At 42.7% G+C, this 27,418-nt stretch overlaps 1 protein-coding gene across 1 annotated transcript in view; it reads right to left on the reverse strand.

Annotated features, from left to right (window-relative positions):
• Positions 1–386: 386 nt before the first annotated feature.
• The window catches only part of GRK7 (G protein-coupled receptor kinase 7), a 43,704-nt gene continuing 16,672 nt past the window's right edge, over positions 387–27,418 (reverse strand). Inside the window, exons 3-4 of the mRNA XM_074298475.1 lie at positions 8,938–9,212; positions 387–3,474 (exon numbers count right to left, since the gene is read on the reverse strand). Coding sequence (XP_074154576.1) covers positions 3,138–3,474; positions 8,938–9,212 — 612 coding nt within the window. The 3' untranslated portion in view covers positions 387–3,137. The remainder of the gene's footprint in view (positions 3,475–8,937; positions 9,213–27,418) is intronic.

Below are 27,418 nucleotides of genomic sequence, written 5' to 3' on the forward strand. Positions count from 1 at the left end.
GCTCCTGTTCTCATACTCTAGGCCTGGAGTTTTCTGAGGTTATGGCATTGAAGGGCAAGCTCTGACAGAGCCCTCCCCGGTTGGCAAAACTAAGATCATGGGGCTGGTGATGAAATGATAATGGTTATTCAAGAAGTAGCCAAGCCCTAAGAGGCTTGTTCCCAGAGAGATGGCTCCAGGATCGAGAATGCTCCTTCCGTTAGGCATTCAAAGCCCTTCCCGCTTTTCCAGCTCCTGACCCCATTTCTCCCACTCTACCCTCAAATGCTCTGAGATCTGAGGCCTGCCTCACTCTTAAACCTCAATCCAAGGCTCCATCTCAGCTCTGGGCCTTTTTACTGGCTGTCCCTCCCCATCTCTACTTCCAAGCTTCTCGGCCTTCCTACAAGAAGCCTTTCTCAGTCCCTCCACGACCTCATGCCTTTCCTCCGAGGCCATTCCCAATCTATCCTGTATAATTGTCTGGCTGGTACGTATTTATGTGATGATGTTTCTCACTAAGACTATGAGAACCCTGAGAGCAGTCTGTGCTTTTTTGTATCTCCAATACTTAGATGTTTAATGAATGGTCACTGATATGATGGGGGCTATCTGAATGGACTGAATAGGTATTTGATCCCAGAGAGCATCTAGGTATAACTCAGCATACAAAATGGGTTTAATAAAATCAATTTTAATGGGTTCGTGATGTTTATTTAATTCCACTGCTCATGAAATAGAAATTCTAGAATGTTATACAGATTTACACATGAAATTTACAAAGCCAATAAAATAATACATGATCTAATTGATATACATAGATATATATATACACACATTTATATATGTATATATGATTTTTTTTTACATTTGTAATAAAGCTAAACCTGGAGACCTCTATTAACAGGACATTCTGCTTAAATTTAATCAAGTTCTAACCGGAAAACACCCCTTTCCCAATTCTTTGGGTGGAAATCTTCCTAAAAATGTACAAATCCACTTTCCTAATAATAACCACTTACACTTTATGATTTGCTCTTTGTATCTTGATCTTCATAACAATCCTATCAGATAGGTGCTATGATAATCTCTATTTTAAAAAGGAAACTTGAGGCTGACAGAGATTACATGATTTTTCCAGGGTGACACAGATAGTAAACAGAGGTTGAGTTAAAATTCAGGTCTTCTTGAGTCCAGGTCCTTTGGTGATCTATCCAAGTTGTCACTCTGTACATCAATTCTCATTCCACAAGTTTGCTAACTTAGATAATGGAAAAGATTGGGCTGAATATATATTGAGCCCCAGGGTATGCCCTGGAACCTGTTTTGAGTTTTTTTTTTTTTAACACCCAATAAGGATATATATATATATATACACACACACACATATATACATACACACATATCTATATATGTATATATGTCTTTGTTATTTGCCTCTTTTCCCTAATGACTGAATATGGAAAATGTACATTATTAGGTTCTGGTTAATTGGTCAAGTTGGTCAAGATTCTAAGGCTGTATTTTTTGAAAGTTTTAATCAGCTTATAAAGTCATCCTTTTAAAAAAAATGTATTCTCATAATTCTAGGATTTCTAAAAAGAAATTGTGTGGCTATGTCTGTGTATATAGACACATTTTCTCTATCTCTACAGATCTTGATTTGAGTCCAAAGACATTTAATTTAAAGCATGGAGTTTGGAGACCTTCACATAATGAGATGAGTGTGTGTATATAATATATACTGAAATATCATTTACCATTTGAAATTCATGATCCTTTTTGGTCAGTTTCTGAGTTCCTCCATTTCTCTTTTACTGCTTGAAATTAGAATTCACTACACTGGGAAAATGTTCAAGGGAAAGAAACTCTATTAGATACATATCGATTATGTTCATTTTCACTTAGCCTGTAATTATTTAAAACAAAACTCTTTTAGAGATTGAGAATTCAGTGTCTAAATTACAGACTGAAGTTTTGATTAAGTAACCAAAACAATGAATTACATGAAGATCCCAAAGCAGTTGTGAGGCTCAAATGAGATATTTGTTATATTCTCAGTACAGTGCTTGACACACAGTAGGTGCTTTGTACATGTTAGCTGTTATTTTTATTATTATTACATGATATTAAGATCTGAATTTGCTTTTTTTTTTCTCCTGCTGCAGCAATTGGGGTTAAGTGACCCAGGGTCACACAGCTAGGAGATGTTAAGCCTCTGAGACCAGATTTGAACTCAGGGGCTGGTGCTCTATCCACTGTGCCACCTAGCTGCCCCCTGAATTTGCTTTTGCTGGAAAAGACTGAATCTATCTTAGTACTTGATCAATCCATATATCTATTAGATGAAAACATTTTTGCCATCAAAGGAATTTTAAGTTAAAATTGTGAATTATTTAAAGGATTATTATAGAGATCTGCTAATGCAATTTAAAACTACTCTTGTATCTGTAATATTATGAAAAATATACAATTTCTTTTTTTAAAAGACAAGACCAGGAATTGTTCCTCCTGTAAAGTTTTTCATTTAAACTTCACAGTATAAGAAAAAAATGAAAGATGAAGAGGGAAAACAAACAAACAAAAAATGACTGTTTACCAAGAATTGCAAATGATCATTTTCAGAACACACCACAGAGTCCCATTCTCTGTCTCGGAGACTTTGCGTAATTCATAGGGACATGATGGTGAAATGCTCATACTTTTAGTCTTATCAAAATAAACCCAAGTATCCCTTTTGTAGTCCTCACTAAAAATTGACACGTCATCTGCCTTTGTAAACCCCTAACCAAAAGGAGATAATCCATTCAGTGGGGGGAAGAAGTGTTTCCCTAGGACCTGCTGTGTGCAGGATGCTGGGCTAAGCCTCTGCAGCCCCACCTGTGACGCAGGCAGTCCTAGGTTGTCAGGGCTGGACCTGGAAGAGCTAGGTTTGAATTCTGCCTCAGCCACTATCGGCCATACCACTATGGACAAATTGCAGAAACTCTCCAGCAAGTGTGAGATGTGGCTACTGTGGCTACTCTACGCACTCACAGGGCTGCAGACCTCAAAGTGATTTCCAAGTTGAAACGTGTCACCAGGCTGGCTGCGCAGGTGGTGAAAAGCTTCTGATGGACCAGGCCCTACCCAAGAATTCTCCAGAATACGGTCCTGGATCAGAGTACCACACACACCCCGGACTTGGATGTGCTGCCATTCACACAGCTGGACAATCTATTGGGGTCGTTGAGTTCTTCATATAGTCCCGTTTCTATAATTTCTTCTTGCCAGGCTATTGGAATAGCGCCTGTTGCAAACTTTTTAAAGAACTTTCTATCTTTTTCATCAAATTCAATCCCCCTGACCTCCGAGAAGTCTTCAATATCGCCGACGTCCTTGGCGTAGACCACATTGGGGTCTGGCACAAAGGGAGGCTCCACCAGGCCGGCCTCCAGGCGGGGGAAGTTGATGGTTTTGAAGAAAGCATGTTTCCTGGGATCGTCCCCTTCTTCTCTATAAAGACAGGAGAAGGCAGCTGAAATTTAACAAACCAACCAAAAGGAGCCCTTGTGAGAAATCAGTGTATTCAGGGAGTTGTCTGTCCTTCCCTACATAAGAGAGGGAGTTCCCTGTACTCCAGGGGGTGCATAGAGACCTTCCCTCTTCTCCTTAAGATAAGGGAAATTAGCTGGGAATAGGAGCCTGGAAGGCTGAACAATCTGCTAAGAGTTAAAGATGAATGGAGAAAACAAAGAATGCTGCCCGGTGTGCTGTTTTTTCTGAGCAGCAATTCTAGGATCTGTTTGTGTCTACATGCATTGCCACAGAAGCAGTGAGTCAGGGACAGGCAATTATCCTCCCCGAGGCTCCAAGCAGGACTATAGTCTTCCTTGTTCCTGATTGTTCCCCTCCTATTCCCAGACCCCATTAGTTTAAGATGCTGGAGACTCCTGAGTAAACAACCAGATTATTTTTTGCTTTCTCATCTGTTTGAATGGCACCAGACCATGGAACCAATTACATCCTTTAGAAAATGTGAGCTATTTAATAACAGAATGGAAACTTGTGTAAAATCTTTTAGGTGCCATTCTCCCTGGAAATTGCGGGAAGAGAGAAAATGGTCTTGAAAGTCACTTTCGTTGTGGCCACTCAATTCTGAGTCATTTTGTCAACAACATTAATGAATGTGACTAGTCAAAGTTATCATCATTCTCATCATTTTGGTCTGGGCCTATAATTTCATTTATACAAAGAATTCCTGCTTTGGAAACCCCCCAGGCAAAGGAAGCATTTAATAAATATTGATTGATAGACTGATCAGTGTAGGGCACAGAAAAATTGACTGACTTACCCAAGATCACAAAATTGATCTTTCAGAAGCAGGATTTGGCTCTAGGTCTTCTTAATTGTACAACTGACCCTTTATTCAATACACCCACCCTTATTCTACTAAAATAATTGCTAATCTCTATGTCTATGTGTCTATCTAACTGTCCATCTGTGTCTGTCTAGGGGTGTGTCTCTGTATCTGACTGTATCTATTTAACCTTAGGATGATGTTGATGATAAAGCTGATTATAGGTCTGCTTCTCCCAGACTTACAGCAGGCTCTTCAGAGCTTATCCAGTTGACTCGGATGTGTGATGGTTACTCAACCACTTGCACCCCTACACAGCCTGCTCTAAAACACCCAAGTGCCCCAGTCTGCTTCCCTGCCACTGTCATTTGTATGAAAGGTCTCTGTTAACTCTGAATGTCAGAGGGATTTAAGCCCAGCTGGGTCTTCTTGATTCCTCTCTGGTTTATCCAAGTTCCTTCCAGAAAAACAGCCTTGATAGTGATAATAGCCCTGACCACTGCCTGGGCTCTCACCCACCCACACTGGGCCTGCCCCTGCCTAGGAGGTCAAGCACAAGCCAGACCACATACCCTCCCAAGTTCTTCTCAGCCCAGTGCCTCTATGAAATAAACAGGAGGCTGGGATGTGGAATGAGGCTCTTTCATGGCAAATTCCCTTTTTTATAGCAAGAGTTTTCTGATCTAACCAAGTTAAAAGAGAAAAAATAACCTGCTTGTGATTAATCCTATTCTAATAAAAATTAGCCATATGTTCTTGTGGTATTTTATTTTGCTCTTTTTGCCACAAGATAATAAATAAATTGGGTCAATATCTTACATTTTATGCATTAAAACAAGCATCAAATTTATAACTTACCTTAATATAAAATTCAAACAAATAGAAGTGGAATGGAAGGATTTTAGACCTATTATTTTGAGGAAAATTCAAGACCTACTTCAGTGGAGGGATTTCTGCTTTGAGTTTCCTAATGAAATCTCAGGTCCCAGCTAATCACCCCAAACCACACCCTTCCTTCCTCCTTTCCTCCGTCCAGTTCTCTCTTTCTCTGTGTCTGTCGGTCTGTCTCTTGATACCCTGAGAGATATGTCTATCTCGTGAACCTCAACCTGTTTCCATTCAGATTCTTTACTTAGGGCTCCCAGAGGGCTCTTTCAGCATCTCTTCAAACATTTCCACTGTGGGACAAACCCAAATCAGGAGCTCCAGAATGCAATGCTCTAATATTTTGCCTATTCCTTCTAAAAAGCATTCTAGTCAGGATTGACTGATCCAAGAGAGCAACAGGGTTGCCATCTACTGGAACCTAATGATATGAAGCTCCTTTAGTTTCCTCCCACAAGTTGGGGTCCTTTGCAGAGCCCTGCTGTGGCTCGGGGAGTCTCTCAGATACTTTGCTTTGCTGCAATTAAAATGGAGAGTCTTGGGTCCCCTAAAAACCAAAGTCAGATCATGGATGGCAAGAGAGCAATTACTCCTATGGGGGGCTGGTGGATGCTCTGGACTCTGGCCAGGGAGGGCCAGCAAGGCTGTTCTGGAGAGCCCCACTGCCTCCTGACTGCAGGAGGGAGCACATTTTTCCAGAGGTCAAAAGTACACATAAAAATGAGCTCTGAGGAGCTTTAACTGATGCAGCTAGAGAAAGCTGAGAGGCTTAGTGTCCTCAGGGAGCATTACAAGACTAATCTTTACATCAGGAACAGCGGCTCTTTAATAGCACACTGGCAAAACAAGGCACAGATGGGCCGGCCTCAGCCTCCTGACTCGACATTCCCACCCAGAGAGAGCAATCACAAGCTCTTTAAGGTTCCGACAGCTCCTGAGGGCAGGGCCCGGGTTCCCTCCCTCTCCCTGGGTCCAGCGGCCCAACCCACTGTAGCTACAGGATAAACGCTTGCAAAGAAGGCCCCCCTCCCACAGTCCTGGTGGAGCTTGGGGATGCTCCCCCCACTTCTGTGGTCAAGTAGTATTCAAGGCTGTTACTTTTGGCCCGGGCCTGGCAACTTTGGGGCATCTGCTCTACCATCATCCCAGTTTGGCTTGGCACAGCCCGCAGAAGCTTTCAGCATTGGCACCCAGGGGCCAGGAGCTTCTCCCACCTCTTAGTCTGGCGGGACAGGGTTCAGGGAGGCAACAGACGCTCTCTCCCCATTTTGGAAAGTCAGGCTGGGGAGAAAAGTGGAGCTTTCTCCTTCTATTGACCGAGGCCAGAGGCACCTGCTGACGGCCGGCTCCGGAGAATGGGTGGCCGGCCCAGATGTCGGGGTCATCTCCTGTGTGTCTCTTGGAAGCACTTCTGTCGGGAGCCTCGAAGCTCGGTGGGGCCCTTGTCCTGCCGCACTCAGGGGCCACGTAATGAAAAGAGACAGCCAGACTTTGGGGAAGCCTGCAGGCCGCATCTTCCTTGGGCCAGAGCCACCTCATTCAGTCCCATGAGGGAGCTGAGCAAGGGGTGAGGGAACATTCCCGGCTTCTCTGGAAGAAGGATGGACTGCGGGTCACGGGGAGCCTCTCCCAGGCCTGGAGCTCTGTCTTCCCTGAAATGTCCAAACGCTTGGACCCCGGGCCGAGCCATCTGCCATCTTGGAATGTGTTCAGACTTTAGGAAAACACTCACGTTTTGTTATTTGGATGAAACTTTTTTTTTTTTTAAGAATCAATGAGGAGTCAGAATGCAAATGTTGGAGGATGTGTTATCGAGCAGCTGTTATTTATATGCTGTGCTCCTTAACTTCACAAACAGTTATTCAAGAGACCCACGACAACAGATGCTTTGTAGTATGAAGCCTGCGGCAAAACCCATGTTCTGGGATAGCATCTTCCTTGAGCATTTTGTCCATTTCCTATTTTTAAAAAGCACAACCCATGACTTTAAACTAAGGAGAATCACAGAATTTACACATCCAGTTGGGAATTATGAGATTTTACAGTTGGAAGGGCTTTGGTGATCTCTTAATTCAGCTCCTTCATTAGGCAAGTTCTAAGAAAAGTAAGGTTCAGAGAGGATAGTCAAGCATTATCTTCCTCACTTATCTAAGCTTTAGCTTTGGAATTACCTTCAGAACCAACTTAGGCAATTATTAACACTTGCAATGAGGAAACTTGTCTAATTATACCCCCCCCCTTTTTTGGACTCAAACCAGTAATAACCCAGATTGATCACCCACTCTCTTCATTTAGCTTGCCTCCAGGTAACTTTCCTGTTTCTAAAGTCCGTTCTCAAAAGGCAAAGCTCTGCCACTAAGGGTAGCTAGAAGAATATACTGAAACCTACAGAGGCAATTTCAAATGAGGTGCAACAAACATATTTTGAGCAATAGCAACATGAGGGGAATAACAATACTGACTTGGGGTTTAAAAGCATTGCTACATTTATTTTTTTAAAAAGTCACATGACTTTAATGAAATCAATCCATAAAAGTGGTAAAAGAACCCCAAAAGATGAATATAGACCTTGAAAGCTTATAAAATTCGGAGGAACATTTTAATCAAGCAATGGGTTGAGGGATATAGACTGGTTTAGATGGAGCACAAAAATGCAGTTTGCAGAAAAAAATAACCCAACAACAATCTAAAAAAACTTTTAAGGAAGTGCTGTGTAGTGCACTGGATTAGGAAACAAAGGACCTGGATTTTAATCCTGGCTCAGGCTCCACATACATCCTTATGACACTGGCAGAGTCACTGTTCTAAACCTATTAGATCACATGTCCATATAGGTTTTTTCAGAGTTTCGAAAGCATCCTCACAATAAGAGAAAATAGAGTTTAACCAAACCATGCCTTTGCAGTAGGTAACCTATAACATATATCGATTTTGTGTATTATGAATCTCACTGGTTTTTGGCAAGATGACCTGGGTTTGTTTTCATTTTGACAAGCAATAAAACTGACCCATCATCTACACCGCACTGTCCCCACACCCACCACTGTCCCATGCTCAGTAGCACACCTGTTACCTGACAGAACAGTGTGGTGTCTCTATGGTAGACAGATGGTGGAACGACAAGCTCCAATCAATAAACCATCAGGCGTTTACTCCTGAGGGTCAGGCACTGGGCTAAGTGCAGGAGCTTCCATTCTCATGAGGGAGACAACATGTAGCATCATGGCACCCTGCAGGGGTCCATCCTGAGCCTCAAAGCCCCAGGTGTTGCCAACACTTCTGCGAGGTCCATGGCCACCATGGAGTGGGGCAGCCCCACAAGGGTGATGACCAAGGAGCCAAAGACCCACAAATGAAGGTTCCTGCCAACCAATTCCTTGTAAAATGGCACACTATCAGGCCCTGTGTCAGGAAATCACATGGAGCCAGCAGCACAGCCATCTGCTTTGTTGCTGTCCCTAAGGATCAGGAGACCTTTCCATCTGACCTCAGCCTCCCTTAGTGGGAAATGAGCCCCCTGTGCCCAAAAGCGCCTGGCCTGTGTAAATGCTTAATATTTAAGAGGAGCCCAGAGTAGATGGAGGAGGTGATGGAGGAGGGGACCAGGCCTCTGATAAGTCCATTTGTGGTTCCATCAGGCAGGGGCAGACAGTCACCCTTGGGGGACTACTGGGTGGCCTCTGCTCCCCCACCCCAAAGGCACCTCGGGAATGTCCTCCCTCCCCTGCCTTTACCTGCTTCCCAGGCGCTGCTCTGCGCGTTTGGCCAGGAAGAGCCGGCAGACATCTTTGGCTTCTTCCGTGAAGCCGGCATGCTGGAAGATGACCTCCTCCTTCAAGGTTCTCTGCTTTAGATCTTCCTTGCTGACTTTTTCCTTGTAATCTTTGAACGGCGTTCGCCCTGCTACCATTTCGTAAATAGTACAGCCCATAGCGAACCAGTCCACAGGATAGGAATAACTTTCTTCTTCCTTCAAGATTTCTGGAGCCATGTAACCATTGGTTCCAGCCTGTAATGAAAGGGGAGGAAAGAGTTTTATAGTTTGGTTATTTTCAAAAATTATGATCATAATCAAGTCCTGTTAATTCAAGGACTAATCATCTCATTGGTAGATTCTCCTGGTTCTTGCCCCTTCCCCCTTTTGTTGCTCAAATCTGAGGCAGTTCCTGTTTAATTATGCTACAATTTTACCATACTATACAATCATTATGCTATGTAATTTTATACTATATACTATACATTGTACTATACAATTTTACCACCTCTGGTGGCTTTCCTCCAGGAGAATCCTTGTTTGCTATCTCATAGTGGTTTGAGAAGGATCCTAGTTTCTTGAATGTTATGTCCCAAGAATAATTCAGGCACACAGTTCCATCGACTCCTGCCAAGTTTAAGACTTCCAGTATGGACTTGATGATGAACTATATGGCTGCTGTCCAAAGACCAAACCTAGCTAAAGTCAAAGAAGCTTAAAAGTTTTCACACAACTAGGGTACAAATTGGGACTCACAGAATAGCTTCTACCTCTTAGAGTTGTTGTAATTAATGACATAATATTTCTGAAATAGCACACTGCCTGGCACATAGTAGGAGCTTAATAAAGTCTTGTTCCCTTTCTAAAAATCAAAGGATCATAGGGTCAGACATCCTGGATTGGCCATCTAGTTACTCTTTTCTTTTCCATGAAACAGGATGCCTTTCCAGAGAAGATTTAGACAGTGTCCCTTAAAGCATCTTAGGGGTATTTCTGCATGTGGTGGAGAAGTATAAACAGCTGCCCACCTATTATTCCTTGATCTTTTTTTTTTTTTTAATTAAAGCGTTTTAATTTTCAAAAGATATGCATGGATAATTTTTCAATATTAACTCTTGTAAAGCCTTGTGTTCTAATTTTTTCTCCTTTCCCCAATCTCTCCCCTAGATGAAAAGTAGTCCAATATATGTTAAAACACGGCAAAAAATACATTGAATTGAATATATGCATACATATTTATACAATTATCTTGCTGCACAAGAAAAATCAAATCAAAAAGGTTATTTCTTGATCTTACTACATGTGGTCATAGTTAGGAAGCTATTTAATTTAATTCCCCTCATAGGTTATATACTAGAGTTTTCTGGAGCAAACTTGAGAGATGATTGTTGTATTTTCAGTGTGATCATTTTACATTTTAAAAATAGGTAAATGTTAGAAACCAGGGCTTGATTCATTGTTTTGTGATTTCGAAACAAGAAACAGAAGGGGAAAATTGTTAATAATGCATACAGATAAGCTTTAAAAGTGTGCCAAGTTTATTATCAATATTTTTGAGAGTTGGTTGTTAAAATCTACCATCATCACCCTGGCTAACTGGGATAACTTCTTTAGGCAAAACAAGTCAGTGCAACTAATGATGGCAGACAGCATTGCAGAGCCTCAGATAACACATCCATGGTTTGTTTCTGACCTTTTCATTAAAGCCCTTGCAGTTTGGAAGAGTTTTAGAAAACTCAAATCACTTCCATGTCAAAGCAAAGGATCAAAATGTAACTTTTGAGTCTGAAATACATGTGAGGAAAAAACCCCACCAGGAAGAGAATATCCCTCTATTATTTTTCATTGCTATTTTGCAGCCATTCTTATTAGGGGAGGATTTGGAGAGAGGGGTAAATGCAGAGCATGAGTGGTATGGGAATAAATATTGTGGTTGTTTTTCCTTGGTTCTTGATGAAAACCATGAGGTGATGCTGTGACACGCAAGTGAATTGGACAGAAGTGAGGAGGGGCTGCACAAGGTCACGTGCCTCATTTTCTCTTCCAAAGCCACCTGGGTGCAGTGGCCAGATCTAGATCAGGATGACTGGGGATAGCCCTGGATGCAGTGGGAGACCTTGATTTTTATAAGCTAAGATCTTTAGCAGATTTAACTGAAGCAACACCCAATCAATGAATAAAGTGAGGTAAGAAACAAGGCAGAGAATGATCTTTTACCTAGTCCATCTTAAAAAAAAAATCAGTCTGGGAGGGGAAGACCTTAGGATTTCTGATAAAAACAAAATCAACTGCTATTGGCATTCACTCTGAGCCAGGAAGGGCCCAAACTACAAGGAAGTGGGTTTGGTCTGGGACCTTATTTGCATATGAGCACTTCCAGGGAAACCATGAGACAGAAAGTAATACTTTGGAAAGAACTTGGGATTTAGCTCCTGAGTCACCTCATGCTTAATTAATTGGAAAAGAGGATAAAATATAAAAATAATAAATGATAAAATATGATAAAAAAATAGTGTTAAAAGGGCTGTGAAGGACAGTTGCCCTAATGTACCATTTGCAGAAGTCTGAACTTGTCCCACCAATCTGGAAAGCAATTTGATGATGATGCTTAGGAAGTGACTAAATGTCTATGCCTTTTGATCCAGAGATCCTAATGTTAAGCATCTGTCCCTAAAGGCCCCCCATGACTATGGTTTTGTACTCTGTACTCTAGCAAAGTAGATGGCCGCTGATGGGGGAATATTGGTAAATAAACCGCAGTGCTTAAATATAGCAATATTTCTGCTATAAGAAATGACAAATATGAAGATCAAGGAAGCACAGGAAGACCTTGATGAACTAACCTGTGCAAACAAAAGCAAGCAGAACCAGGAAAATTACCTATACTGACTGGAATAATGGTACTGAGAAGAACCCCCTGGAGAAAGGAATGGGATAGAATGGCCACGCTTGGCCTAAGAGAAGGATTCCGGGTATGGAATATTTCAGATACCAGCAGATGTGGCTGACGTGAGAGCTGCTGTGCTGAGCTGCATGATTTTCCTTTTAGAAACCTTTTTTTTAAGGGGCTTGCTGGGCAGAAGAGTGGGGAAGATATATTTGGAAATGGAGATGTAAAAACAAAAGGCATCAATAAAAATAAGTTAAGTTTAAAACGATAAGCACAATCCTTAGTTAAGTCTGCTGTTAAAGAGGCCTAACAGTGACAGCACAAACAGAACCAGGGGGTTGTTGCTGAGATGTTTTTCAATCACGTCCGACTCTTCATGACCCCGTTTGAGGTTTTCTTAGCAAAGATACTGGAGTAGTTCACCATTTCTCCAGCTTCATTCTAGCTTCTCCAACTCAATTTTACAGATGAGAAAACTGAGGAAAGCAGGGTGAAGTGATTTGCCCAGGGTCACACAACTAGTAAGCATCATCTCAGGAGGATGAATTGGGATTAACTAGCAAATACAGGAAATATCTAGGGGTGACAACAGATACTGAGCCACGGACAATGAAGAAAAATCACATCAAGGAATATGAAATGTCTTGCCCAAAGTCACACAGGTAAGTCCTCCAATTATAATACCAATGAAGTTACAAAACAGCTACTGATCTGCACTGGGAGACAGAGTTTTCTCCCTGGAAATTCCCTACAGTAATGAAATCACAGAGACCACAATAGTAACAAAATTTATTTCATCCTTTTGACCAGCAGTTCTCAAATTTTTTGGAGTTAGGACTCCTTGACACTCTAAAAAAGGACTCCTATATACTCTGGAAAGTTATTGATGGCTCCAAGAGCTTTTGTTTATGTGGGTTACATCCATCAATATTTGTCATATTAGAAATTAAAACTGAAAAAAATTAAAAATATTTATCAATTCATTTAAAATACAATTATATATGGAAATAAATAACATGAGATATAATTTTCCAAAACCAAAAAACGTAGCAAGATGAGTGGATATGTATCATTTGACATATTTTTGCGAATCTCTTTAATATCTGGCTTAATAGAAGACAGGGCTGATCTCATACAGAGAGGGAAGGGAGGATGATTTTAGAAGGCAAATAGTATCTTAGTAAAAAATGCTTCTGACCTTACAGACCCCATGAAAGGGCCTCGAGAACCCCAAGGGGTCCTGAACCACACTTTTGAGAATTACTGTCTTTCATGAAACACTTTTCTAAATAATGTTTCTTGCAGAAGTCTCTTGACAGCTATGAAGAGGAGGAGGAAATAGTTAAAAATCTGGAGGCAAAGAACCAGGAGATCACTATACACTTCAACAACAATACTGTATATATATTCTGATGGAAGTGGATATCTTCAACATAAAGAAAATCCAATTCAGTTCCAGTTGATCAATGATGGACAGAAACAGCTACACCCAGAGAAGGAACACTGGGAAATGAGTGCAAACTGTTTGCACTACTGTCTTTCTACCCAGGTTACTTATACCTTCGGAATCCAATTCTTACTGTGCAACAAGAAAATTGGATTTACACACATATATTGTACCTAGGTGATATTGTAACACATGTAAAATGTATGGGATTGCCTGTCATCGGGGGGAGGGAGTAAAGGGAGGGAGGGGAAAATTTGGAAAAATGAATACTAAGGATAATGTTATAAAAAAATTACTCATGCATATATACTGTCAAAAAAATTATAATTATAAAATTAATAAAAAAAATCTGGGGGCAAGAGTTCTGATTGGATACTCCTAGACTTGGTACCAGCTCCAATGGGGGTACAGTTTAGTAGTGAATGGCAACCAGTTGGCTTGGATTGGTTAATACCCAGGGCACCCCCTGGTGTTGGATGGCAATCAGCACACACAGGACACAGGATGTATTTCATGACTAAGCAGAATAAAATTAAAGGTTCATTTAAAACTCAGAGTCTGACTTTAAATCTAGTTCCTACTGGAAACTAAAAAAAAAAATCTTCCTGGTCATTGAATTCTTTATTGCCTTCACACTAATTACTGCAGTGTGATAAAATTATGGTGACAGAGAGCAGGAATTATGAATTGTCCCAGGTGGTGCAAAATGGATGCTGGGTTGGGGAGTGGGAGCCCCTAGGGTCCAGTCTACCTCAGTCAGCCCCTGGTTCTCTCTGACCGGGGACAGACCACATCTCCAGCGCCTAGCTTTCTCATCTATAGAACGAAGGCAGAGAGGGGGAGGGTGGCCAAACGAGCTCAGGGGACCTTCCAGTACTCAATTAATGACCTATTGGAAGCCACAGGATCACATCTCCGACCCGGAGCCTGGTTCTTCTCTCCCAGCTCTCTCCTTTGCAGGCTTGCCTGGGGAGGGTGGGTGACTGCCTTGCCCGCCCACAGTTCCCAAGGACCTGGATCCCTGTAAGCCCCATGGGTCCAGGAAGATGGCCATTGCGGGGCGGTGAATGGCCCAGCCCCCAGCCACGGGTCTGTCAGACAAACAAGCCCAGATCAGATGAATGAGTCCCTTTACTCGTGGCTGGTTTTCGCCCCCTCCCCCATCCCTCTCCCTCTGTCGGCCTGGTTCTGCGTTCAGGTGTGAGCACTCTTGGAATACAGGGAACACTCCCTTCATGAGCACATTCTGGCATCCCCAATGGGCCGTGGGTCCTCCCCAGGCAGGGATCCTGGAGGCCATGGCACTCTGCCGGCACCCAAACCTCCTCCAGCCCCACCACCCTGCTCACATTTCTCCTGGCTTTAAGGTGTATGAAGCCCTGGACTGGGGGTCGAGGGTGAGCCATTTAAACTCAACAGGTCTCAGTTTCTTCATGGGTAAAACGGGGGTACTAGGTGAGATGGTCTCTGAGGTCTCTTCCCATTCTGAATCTGATGCCGAGATCCCTTGGAAGTGCAGGGTCCCACCTCACAGATGAGGAAACTGAGGCTCAAATACAAAGAAACTTGGACCTGCTCACCAAAGGCAGTAAATTTCTGGGCCCCTGCTCTGCACCCACCACTCACTAGCCCCGCTCCCCACTGGCCCTCGATACTCAAACCACATTCTCTTCCTAAAGCAAACATTAATTTTCAAAACACAGACACATTATCTTGCTTGATTCTCTCGATAAACCCTGTGGGTATAGGCTGAGCCCATACTGCTGTGATTGCTTTACAGAGGAGATTCCCCCAAATAAGCAAAAAAGTCCCCAGACTTTGTCCTCTTTTGTCAGAGCCAGAAGGAACCTCGGGCACCAGCTCCAGCCCCAGATCTTCCTCCAACAGCCACCCAGCCTTCATTAAGGCCTCGCAATCTGTGGCCAGGTAGCCGGGCTCCCATTAACTGCTGGTTCACTGACTAATGGGAGTGGGAGAGAGCCTTGTCACCAGAAACTCGAGCAAAGCATGTTTTTATAATTCTTCTACATCCCACCCATTCTCATGCTTGCTCCTAACCTGGCCCGCACACAGGACAGGCACATCCATGACAGGCTGGCGCACAAGCTGGATAAACACGAGTTTGGGGGATGCCTTAAAGTGTGCAGAGAACAGCAGAGGGATTGCTAATGATCCAGCAGGTCCACATTGCCATCTTTGTGGGTTCTGAAGAAGTTCAGTTCCATCAGTCATTTCCAGCGCTTTCTGGAGAGATTTAAGGAGATGGGTGATAGTGGGTATAGTGCCAGAGTAGAGCCAGGAAAAGCCTGCATTTACCAGTCACAGATGCTTGTAGTGGTGTGATCTGGGGCAAGTTTCCTCCTTTGTAAAAGGGAGACAGTAACTCCCGGGCTTATTGTGGGGATCAGTGCACCTGCTAGCCCAAGTGCCTGGCACAAAGTAGAAGCTGTGTAACGTAGGTGTCATTATTATAGGTTGGATCTGAACTTTTCCTTGTGGTCTCAGTCATTACTTTGTTCAATGCAGTCCAGCTTTCAGAAAGTCTAATTCCTGAAGTTCACCACCTGTTCTAAGCTACTGCTTCTCCTTCCTGATCCTTCCTCCCGAGCTCTTGATGCACTTCACAATGCATCCTGCATCTCAAGGCTCGTTTCTCCCAGCTTCTCTTGCGGTCCTTGCGGCCGAGTCCTCTTCTTCTCGGACCATCCACCAGGACTTGCAGCATTCTGCTTTCTTCCAGAGGGTTTTCCCTCGGGCTTCTCTCAGTCCACAGTATTAACTTATTATCCTGACATTTTCTTCTGTTTACTCCTATCTCCGGCCTCAGTTTCTGTATTAGAGATGTGTGCTTGCATTGGACTCTGCTCCTTTCCAGATTCTTGGATAAAAGTCCAGCTTGGTCCTGGATTTATGGCCAAAACTACCCCTGACACTTGCCAAGAATTTCTAGGGTTTGGCTCTGTCTCCTAGCAGCCTGACCTTGGTTCTGGCTCCCGCCCCTTCCCTGTCTCCTTTGCTCAATATCAAAACTCCTCAGGTAGGGCTGCCTGGGCAGCTCATCCATTCTATTTCCCGGCTGCCTTGTCTTGTCTCAGCTCAGAGAGTCCAGACATTATCTTATTGTATAATGGGACTGGGTCAAGTAGTTGACAGCATTTCTCTTTTATTTTATCACTGCTCCTCAAAATAATTTATTGGGGCTTTATTGGGATTTTTGGTGTGGGGGGAGGAGAATTGATAGTTATCCCCATTAATCAACCATAAATCCTAGAAGGGAATTGATTCTGATAGACTTTTTCTGTTTGCTCCACATTTATGTCTACTTATTTCAGAAGAAGACTGAGTAAAGTGCCTGGTAAAACTTAAAATTGTTAATAGAAATGTGAGTTGCCAGTACTATTAGTACCACAGGGCTAAATGCCAGAGGAACAAGTTTCCTGTTGTCCTGGCATTCCCAATCTGGAGTATGGCCCTGGGCACAGCAAGGTGGACAGTAACCAACGAAGAGACTGGGGCATTTGGCATTGGGTGGGAGATAGTCCAAAGATAAACCGTTGACGTGTATGATGTTTGTGGACAATCTTTTTATGATCCGCCACAAGTTCACATCAGAACACAGGACAAAGACTTCAAGGTCTAAGTGGATCCTCCATACTTGGAATAGTGGTCCATTTCTAATTTTATCACTGAGCTAAAACAGTCAGGGCCTTTTGTGCTGTGGCTGCCTTGGCCCTTGGTGAGCAGGTCCTACATTGGATAAAGCCCCCTGCCGCCTCCTCTAGCACGAATGGGCAAGCTGAACAGAAACTACCCTGACCTCCTTGTCTCTGGGCCATCTCTCTCCTCTCCTTCCCTATTCTCACTCTCCTGTCTCCTTCTTCCTCCAGCCTCTCTCTTTCTTCCCTCCTTTTCTCTTCTCCCCCTTCCTCTTGTCTCTTTCCTCCCTCTTTCCTTTTCTTCCTCTTCTCCCTCTTCCACTTCTCTTCTTCCTCCCTTCTTGTCTCTCCCTCTCCCCTTTTCTTTTTCCTTCCTCCCTTCTCGCCTTTACTTTTTTCCTTCTCCCCCTTCCTTTCCTCCTCTAATTTTTCTTCCTCCTTCCTTTTCTCTCCTCTCCCTCTCCTTTTTCCCTCTTTCCTTTTCTCTCCTTTTCTTTTTCCCCTCTCTTCCTTTCCTTTTCTTTCTCCCTGCTCTCCCTTTTTCTTCCTCCCTCCTTCCTTTTCTCTCTCTCCTTTCTCCCTCTCTGCCTCCCTTCCTCCTTCCCTCCCTCCCACAGATCATCCAACATCCCAATCCAAACAGAGCAGGGAATCAGAGTGTACATCTTTTGTTTGCTGTGGCACAAGAACTGTTGAACAGAGGAAGGCAGCCCGCTGGGCTGAGCTCTCTCAGCTGTTTCCTGGGGCTGCGTCCATCCGTCCTTCCTCCCCGGGGCGCCCCTGCCCGCTTTGTTCTCTTTCCCAGCTGTCCTCCTGCCCCTTTAAGTGCTGGCCTTTGCAGACCTCAGAGGAATGCTGCTATTGGACCCCAGGACCCCGGGTACGGCTCTGTGCTTAGGGTCCCCCCCTTTTCTCTCGCATGCTAGTTCTTGGGCTCAGGCCTAGGGTACTGATGATGGAGAAGGTGGCCTGCCTCGGTTCTGTCTCTGACATCTAGGGCAGCTCTGGCTGCACTTTGTCCCAGGGAGGGGAGGTGGGGCGTGGGGGAGCCTTCTGACCCCCGGGAAGCTCCCCACTGGGATTCCCAGAGCCCAGTTCCCGTGGCTCCAGAGTGGGGGGAGGGGGAAAGGGAGTGGGATGTGTGTGGGGGAGAGGGGGTTAGGAGACTTTAATTACTCAAAGTTTCCTTTTGTTGATTTTGCAAACTGAGACAAATTTGGTGTGACTGTGGTCTCCCTCCCCAGGCTCGTCAGCCTTTCAGGTCAGTGGGTCTGTCTGATTGCTGTGTGGAGTGGCCAGCTGATGAAAACATGTGTTCTAACTGCATCCCCCAGGATGTCCAGGACAAATCGGACTAAGCACAAAACTTGCTTCAATTCAATAAACATCAATTAAGCACCCAGAACATGCAAGGGGTCATGCTAAGAGCTGGGGATTGGAAAAAAAAGTAAAAACAAGTGGGTTTTTGCCTCCTATTGAAGGAGACCTGTGTATGTACACATGTGTAATGCGTATTAATGTGTGTACGCATGTGTACAAATGTGATTTGTCTGCTACATGTATGTATATATATATATATATATATATATATATATATATATATATATAAGAAATGTGACCCAAACATGAAGCAGCAGGAAGATGCCGCTAGTCTCTGGGGAAGGGCCCCCAGGAGCACCGGAGAAGCCCAGCCAGCTCCTTGTTTTCACAGATTCCAGACCCAGGACCCTGTTCTCAGTGCTGGACCGGCTATTCCAGGTAAGAAAGGCTTCCTAGACTGGGGGATCCTGAGCTGAACTTGAAATAAGCTAGGGTTTGTGGGAGGGAGAAAAGGTGAGCTCAGGCCTGAGAGAAAGCTCTGGAGGGATGTGGATGTTACTTTTGCAGCAACAGGCAAAGAAGGAAATGTAAGTGGCAGAGACATGGGCAGGTCCAGGACACAGTTAGGCTTCTGGTAGCTCCAGCAAGAAAGGAAGGGGTTCCGAGCTACGGGATAGATGCTTGGGTGGAGACAAGGAGATGGACAGAGACAGAGTGGAGGTGGCATCACAAGATCTGGCAAGTGGGGTTTTAGGAGGAGGACAAGGCTGGGGCGCCTTTAAGGTCTCCGCAGAAATAGAAATGCGTCCATCCAATGGGCAGCTCACATGCTCTGCTTAGGACCCCCAGGGAGGTGTTCAGAGGGAGAGGCTGGAGCCTGGGCTGAACTCGGGGGAGAGGAAAGGGAGGGTGGAGAGAGCACAGGATGGCTACAGGCTCATCACCACAAGGTTCCTTGGGCGGAGCATCACGGATACTGGCCATCGGAGAGCCGGTCTTGCCAAGGGCAGGGACCACGCGGCCTGAGTCGAGAGCAGCAGGATGCTGGGGCGACATCAGGAGTTCTGGGGCAGATCTGACAAGACAGCTGAGGTTCCTGAAAACTTTAGCAGGCAGGTGGCTGCCCATAAGCCTGATCTGCCTCTATTTGCCTCTACTCCTAGAAGAAGAGAAGATGGATGATCTATACAGGGAGGGCAGAGTAAAAAACTCTGTGCTGTCTGTTTTGTCACTGTGAGGTTCTTAGCTATTCCACAGCCCACTATACCCTGCTAACGTCTTTACTAATTCATAAGGACAGTTGTATTTCTCTATTTGTGCCATTACTGACAGGCATTCTATATACAAATGCTGCAATTTCCATGAGGACAGAAGCTTTCTCCTACCTAAAGTCTGTATTTTCCCCAAAGCTTTCTGAATACATAGATACTTGAGGTTTATTGAACTGAATTATTGGGCAATGATCCAAAAAAATGACAAATTATTGCCTTCCTTTCTGCCACTTCACCTCAACTTTCCCAGTGGATGGGGGCCACAGGCCACCTTAAGTTATTTTTAGCACTCCATGAGTCACAATGCCAATCTCCCCACCCCCAGTTTCACTTGGTGGCCAACCTTCTGATAATGAGCATCTCCACATTTAGCTAGGATGGTTCTTAGTCAAAAGGTTCATGGGCTGTTTTGTTTAGAGCCAGTTTCTACTGGAAAAGCTTGTTGACCCGCCGGCACAGCCTTCACTATCCCAAAGTCATCTCCTCATCATGAGGAAGCAGAAGAGTGGGGTTTTAGTGGAGGTACTCCTAAGAAAGTAGGGGGGGTATTTGCTTCAATGGAGTGAATATCCATGGTGATTAAGCCACACAGCTTTCAAAGCATTTAAGCAAATCTTTTAGAACTACATATTCTACATATATACTACATGAACATCTTTCTACAATGCTGCAAGACGAGGCTATAAGAATGCTATCAGAGCGGCAGTTTGGTGACCTTAGGCTCAGGTAAACCCAAGTTTGTTTTACCTCTGACTCATACTGGCCATGTGACTTTTGGTAAATCAAGATTATAAATTGTAGAACATATGCTGACCCTAATTTGGGGCATTTCCTTATGGGAATTCCCTACTTTAATGACAATATAATTCTATACCATCCTTTCCCCCATTAATCCTTCCCCTGCTTAAAAAAAAATTGTAAAAACTCTTGAAATAGGGTAATGTGGACTAGAATCCCTCACCATCCTCTATGTATTTCTGTAATTGTTTAGGTACTTGCTACTACCTTTAGGCAGTACTAATGGGTCCTAATATACTAGGGAAAAGCATCAGACTTAGGAGAAGCCAAGGTAGCTGAAGCTGCTTATGGCTTATCCTGATAACACAATTCTATTTTGTTCTTTCAGCACAAAATTCACTCTGCTGCCTATGAGCCAGGGACTGTCAGAAAACACATCAACTAAGAAGCTTAGACTACAAGATTATTTCTAGGGGTTCTAAGCTCTAAATCCTATGATCCTCAACCTTAGGTTTTTTTTTTTTAATTGGAGCATTTCTTTCATTCCTGTCATTTCTGGATATGGCCCTTCCCACTCCCTTGCTCCCAGCACTGAACCTTCCCCAGCAGCAAGGAAGCTCTGGGCACAGCTGAGACATCTGTCCTAAACAAGGTGTACAGCAACATGCCCTTTGTGCAGAATGCTGACTTGGGGTGTGGAAGACCGCCCACCCAAGGTCTGATGCTGACTGCCTGGGGGACCCTGGGACAATTTTAATTCTACACCTGCAAACGGATGATTCTGGTGTTCCAGGACTGGCGCCGTGCCATCACCCACTCAGGGCAGGGTCTGGAATATAACCCCTCAGAATGTATCCACAAAAGAGTACTGCCCTTTAAAGAGGGATCTTCAGAACTTCTTATTCCCATGAGGGAGCCCTACCAGATCTTATCATGTTCCAACATCTTTTGAAATTCTCTTTGGAGCCTACAGCCCATTTAAAAAACATCCTGGTCCCCAACAGGGCCATTTTCCTCCAGCAGCACAGTGATGTTCACTGATGCTGCATGCTGTAGGAGCCTGTACTCTGATGAAGAGAGGGGGAACACAAGCTCTGATGAGCCGTCCCGAGAAGCAGCGTTCTCTAGCTCTGAAAAGGCATCCACCAATCTGGCCACTAAGAGAGTCAAGAGTTTCTGCTTGTGACACTTACAGGATCTTGGACCCCCAGATTCTAGGATGAGTGCCCCCACGAGTATGGCACTGTGCTCCTGGCAGGTACTTCCTTCCCTTCCTGGAGGTTGAATAAAATGACTCTAAGGTCCTTTTCAGCTTGGAATCAGCGCGATAGCAGAGCCCACAAGTCTCCCCCACGCCTACCCCTCCACAGGCCTTCCTGTCAGCACTTCTGCAGGGCTTGGGACAAAGAAGTCACAGGGCTGGGATATATTGTCTGCTTTAAAACATGCCAGATCTGTGTTCCTGAGCAGAGCATCTAACAAACCAAATCGCACTCTGGCCCGAGTCCATCCCTAACAAGCTCCAAGAACTCTTTTTAGACCTTCTGAGCCTAATGCACTGCTCTTATTCTCTGAAATAGGTTTTTCAATACTATCTTCCCAAAGCCTGTTTCATTCCTAGTACCCCAACCACCTCAATAGCTGGTGAGTAATGGAGACCTAACTCAGAGCCAAGGACCTCTTTCTCTCTGGGTTAAAAACAAGATTCTGAGCACACAAGGATTCCTGAAGGACATGATCAGGGTTCTGATGCTTCATACCAAAGACACTCTCCAAAACATCCATATCCATGTTTGGCTTTTGCCTGTAGAGACACTTCCTCTAATTGTTCCTTCTCTATTAACCAGTTGTTCCCTCTGTTAGAGGGGTATGGTGAAGACAAACAGATGGAACTACGTGCTAGGCCTGTTAACAGAAGCCTTCCCAAAAGCCCTGGGAGGTCCATGAAATTCTGGAAGGAATCAGTAGACTGTAGAATTTAACTGTGTCCCTTCTGCTTAAAATTTCTAGCTGCATAGGATAAATTTTTATAGACTAAATATTTTGATATTTTGATGTTATTGAATGGAAGAGTTCTATTAATTTTGTATGTTGCTCTCTGTCTGTAATTGGATCAAATGATTTTGGTACCAGAATCCATTTATAGTGAAAATCCAAAGGATAGGAACTGTAGGTTTTAACTCTCTATAAAACATTCTTCTAAAAAGTTTTTTTTTTAATTTTTATTATGAAATTGACAAAAATCAGTCGTCAAACATTTCCTTCTGCCAAAACCAAACAAAACCTGACTTGGAACCGAACGAGAGAGCTGTTCAAGAAATGGTGAATCTCTATTACTGTTGTGTGGATGTGGCTATTTCAACTGTAACTTGGTAATTCCAACGTTGTCTGGTTTGCTTGTGTCCTCTTCTGGACTTCCTTCTGCTCTTTTTTGCACATTGCACTTCCTGATTCATTGATTGATTGAGACTGGGATGAAATGGCAGTGGTCCCTCATAGGCCTTATCCTACTGCCGACTGGCCTGAGATTTGTGCCATTCCTGTCAGTTTCCAGAGAAAGCCAGCAAGGCCCCAAAGGTGCTGAATGAATCTTCTGGGAAGAACTCCTTGGTGGACAGGGCCAGAAGTCATGGCATGGGGAGGCTGAAAATAGGATTTGGCTTTTTTGAAGAAACATGCACATTGATGAGAAAAAAGGCTGATTCATTTGTGTATTGACACAATGAAAGAGTTGACAAGAAAAATTTTCTCCCTCCAGAGGGTTTTCTTGGATATTACCAAAACACCTGAAGAAACAGCAATCATTCAATAAGATATCCACTTCAAATTTGTAAGCATTTAAGAGTAGTTCAGGAACCATAAATGAAAGAGTATATGCTATCTTCTCAGTCACATGGATAGGATTATATATAATCCTTAGTTCTTGTCCTCCCAGAGAGACCTTTCCCTCTTTCACCTCTTCTAGAAAAACTATATTCCAGAAATCACAGCACTCCTTTCAAATTAAAAAAAAAAATTTAACTTTTTTTCTATATTAGTATATGCCTGCATTAAGTGACACCATTATTCCCATGATAAAGTCCTCTAAAGGTTAAAATATGACAACAATCAAAGGTTTTAAAAAAAATAATAAAAAGTTAAAACCAACACCACCAACAGCACAGATTGGTCAAAAGCCCAATCTCTAGTCTGTTGACAAAAATCCTAGAGAAAATTCTTATTTATTCAAACTCAAAAATCTAAAAAAGATCCAAATATAGTAGGTTCAACAATCATCCCTACCTAGGTGATTCCCAAAATTATACATGTATACAATTCTTATCTTTCTCTTGGATTCCAGCACCAGAATAGCTAGTTGTCACATAAATCTCCCCAGGATGACTATACTTCAAAATGTCCAAAATGGAATGTTTTGTCTTCTTCCCTAAATCTATTGTTTCACCGATACTTTTCTAAATATAACCAAGAACTGATTGTTTTCTTTCTTTCTTTCTTTTTTTTTTTTTCTGGAGGAAAATTCAAACCAGCCAACCATTAGCTAATCTGATTAAAAAAACCAAACAAACAAACAAAAAAAAAAAAAAAAAAAAAACAAGCAAAAACCTGATAAGTGCTGACATGATAAGCTCTAAATAGTATTACAAAAAAATGAAACTGATAGGAATTGGCCCTTTATTGATATTATCATTTCTGAATCAGCTGCCTGTATATAGTCAAATCAATTAATCAATAATTAAGTACTTACTACTTGCTAGGCATTAGGCATACAAAAAAAGGTAAAAATAATCCTAACACTCAAGCAGCACACATTCTAAGGGGAAAATAACATGAAAACAACTGGCTCATACAAATTAAACACAGAGCAGAGCAGAGGTAACCAGAGGGGGAAATGAGAGAATTATAAAGGCCTCCCAAAGAAGGTAGGATTTGTGCTGATACTGAGGGAACTTAGAAGGTGGAAGTGAGGAGGAAGAGTATTCTAGGCATGGGAGACGATGAATGCAAAGACATGGAAAAAGAACTATCTCCTGGAAGGAACAGCAATAGGCCAAATCTGTCCGAGTACAGGGAGGGGAATAAAGTCTGAGAAGATATGGAAGGGAAAAACTGGCCAAGTTATTGCAAGTTTTAAATGGCCTGAGACCTTCCATTTGAAAGGAAATGATCAGAACAGAGGATCTTCACCTAGGATCTCTATAAGTTTTTAAAGAAAGGTATTTTGATAACTGTGTTTTGGTATAATTGACTTCCTTTATAATTATAACTACGTATTTTACTTTATGCATTTAAAAAGTTTATTTAAGAGATCCATAAGCTTTACCAGATTGCTATAGAGGCCAATGGTCTAATATGCAGAATGAGAAACACATTTTTGAGTGTGGCCAATGTAAGAATTCGTTTTGCTTGACTATGTTAACATAAAGGTTTTTAATTCCTTTCCCTCCGCTAAAGAAAAATGCTTGATAATTAAGAGGTAAAAAAGATCAAGGATCCTTGCATTAGGGTTTATTGAGCCTTGAGTTGATATAGACTGACTTATTATTGGGCTGACAACTGACTGGAGTGTAGAGATACTTGAGGCAGGAAGACTGTTTAAAGCCTATTAAGACAGGGAAAAACGAGGGCCTGGATGGGAGTTGTGGCTGTCTGGGCAGAGAGAAAAACAGATGTTAGGAAGAAAGAAATGACAAGATTTGGCAAAGGACTGCATTGGGGGAGGGGGAAGTTGAGAATGATGCTGAAGCTGCAGGCTTGGGTACCTGAAATGATACCAGTTCCTTAGTAACAGTGGCAGAGACATTCAGAAAAAGGGGAGTTTGCAGGTGAGGAAGAGAATAAGTTCTTTTGCGGACACAGTGAGTTTGAGATCTGATGAAGCAAAGACCAAACTGACACAAAATTACAATAAGCACCAATTAATGAGAATTAGGTCCTTACTATGTATCAGGCATCGATACTATGTATCAGTGCTAAGGATTGGGAATACAAAGAAAAAGCAATACTAATCTTTGGCTTCAAGAAGCTTAACAAAATGGTACACCACCGAATTAAAAAAAAAAAAAAAACAAGGCTCCAACTTGACCTATTCAAATAAGTTACTGATACTTAAAAATATGAAACAGATGGGATTTCTCACTAGAACAATTTACTATAGGAGCTTATCTCAGGACGTGACTGGGGATGGTCACATAGGAAACGCTGCAAGAGATTCCAACTCATCTCTAAGATGAAAAATACTAAGGTGCTGTCTACAGTGCAGAAATGTTAAATGGTTTTCCCAGGGTCACACACAGAATTTTACTGAGATCTTGGTTGTAGGCCCAGGCCTCTCTCCACTAAACCCTGTTGCTGAAGATAAGAATCAATTGCCATAATAAGCAAAGCCTAGAAACTGCTTAGCCAGCAAACGCTTGAGCCTACCTTGTGCTAATTACCAATGGTTTTTTTATTTATATTTATTTGTTTTTTTATTGTAGCAGTCTAAGTAAACAATATAGTAATTTGAGTTTTCTCCCACAAAGAGTGATTTAATCGTCAATACCTTTCTCAAGGTGCTTCTGACATGGTGACAGATCCATTTTTAAGAATATTCTCAACTCCACCTTTATTCCTGTGATTCTTGCTGTGGCAAAAGCTGCCCCATATAATGTGGTTTGCAAGTCCTGAAACACTCACATTTTCTGTCATATTGTGGGAGAATGTGTGGTAGTTAAAAAAAAATTAACTTTTTAAAACTTTTATTTTAGCAGAGCTGGTCTGTTAACTGGATTTGTGCCATCAAACTAAATAGAAGCTGCTTGAAATTCCAATATAAATATACCTATCACCTTTTTAAAATCTGAGGTATTTGTACTGTTTTTGTCTGTTATTAGATAGAATTTAATTTCTGGAGTTAACATGAAGTGAAGATTTTCCTTGATCTTTTTCCTCCTCAGATTTTACTAAGCTCTTCACTTTTGGCTCTTATTTTTCTCTGGATTTAGAGGTCAAGATCTTTCTTATGATTGCTCTGCATTATCTGTAATACGTTGTTGTGAGAGTTGGATTGAGGGTTTCACCTACAAAAGGCTCATGAAGTTCCTTCCTAAATTAGTAGGATCTGCTTCCAATTTTCTTATGATAATAGAACTGGCACAAAATAAAGGCATTCATATCTGCAATCCACTTCACAGCACATGTGGTAATGGTGCTGAAGAACTTCCAGCAAAGAGGTCTCTGGTATGTCATGGTATATCTAGGGAACTAGAATATGAAGGAGTTTCAGAATATCAAGCATTTGTCTCATTACCCTCAGGGTCAAGCTACTCATTGGGACAATCTTGCCTCACTCAGTCCAGCCTACAATGCAGCTCTATGCCATTCTATTTCTATACCTTTAAGGAGCAGTTGCATCCCACTGACCGTGGTGCTAATCCAATCCCTGACATCACCAGGGCTCAGGTCACCAGCATTTCACTCGCTGCCAGGCTTCATAGTTGAAGTCACTGCTGTTTACCCCCTAGCTGGTATCTGCTGACAGTAATCTTCCTCTAATGATATCCGATTTGCATTGCTGTGCAATTCCACCTCTCACACTAAGAACTGAAGTCAAAAGAACCATCACTGCCCCTAGGAAGAGCATGTTCACTGACTTCCCTATTACTCTCCCCAGACTCCATTTGCTGGCTCCCACTCTCCTACATGTATTGACTTTCCCCCAAGAATTAAGGTTATTGGAGGGAAGGCTCTGTCCTGCTTTTGTGTTTCCATTTCTGGTGCATGCCACACAGTTAACATTTAATAAATGCTTTTCATTAAATAACATCCAATATTGGCACTGGAAAGGCCATGGGCTCTGGTGAGCAAAAACAAAATTCTCTTTGTGCCAACCAGTGTTTGCTGATTGAATTAAAAAAGGAAGGATATCACTAACAGTTACACCTTGTAGTTAAGCTAATGGAAATGAGCAAGTATGGTTCATTTCAAAAATGTAAAAATGCCTTAAACTGTGGCCATAGCCTATTAGACAACTTCCTCTTCATTTTAAAAATGACCCTATGATACCAATCAACATATATTAGCCTTTTCTCCTAAAAGCACTAGAAACAGCTTATGATCTTTGGTATTAAATCTCTCCTACCTAAAAATGATTAAATCCT

This window comes from Sminthopsis crassicaudata, chromosome 3 (genome assembly GCF_048593235.1).
Source record: "Sminthopsis crassicaudata isolate SCR6 chromosome 3, ASM4859323v1, whole genome shotgun sequence".
Classification (NCBI taxonomy): Eukaryota; Metazoa; Chordata; class Mammalia; order Dasyuromorphia; family Dasyuridae; genus Sminthopsis; species Sminthopsis crassicaudata.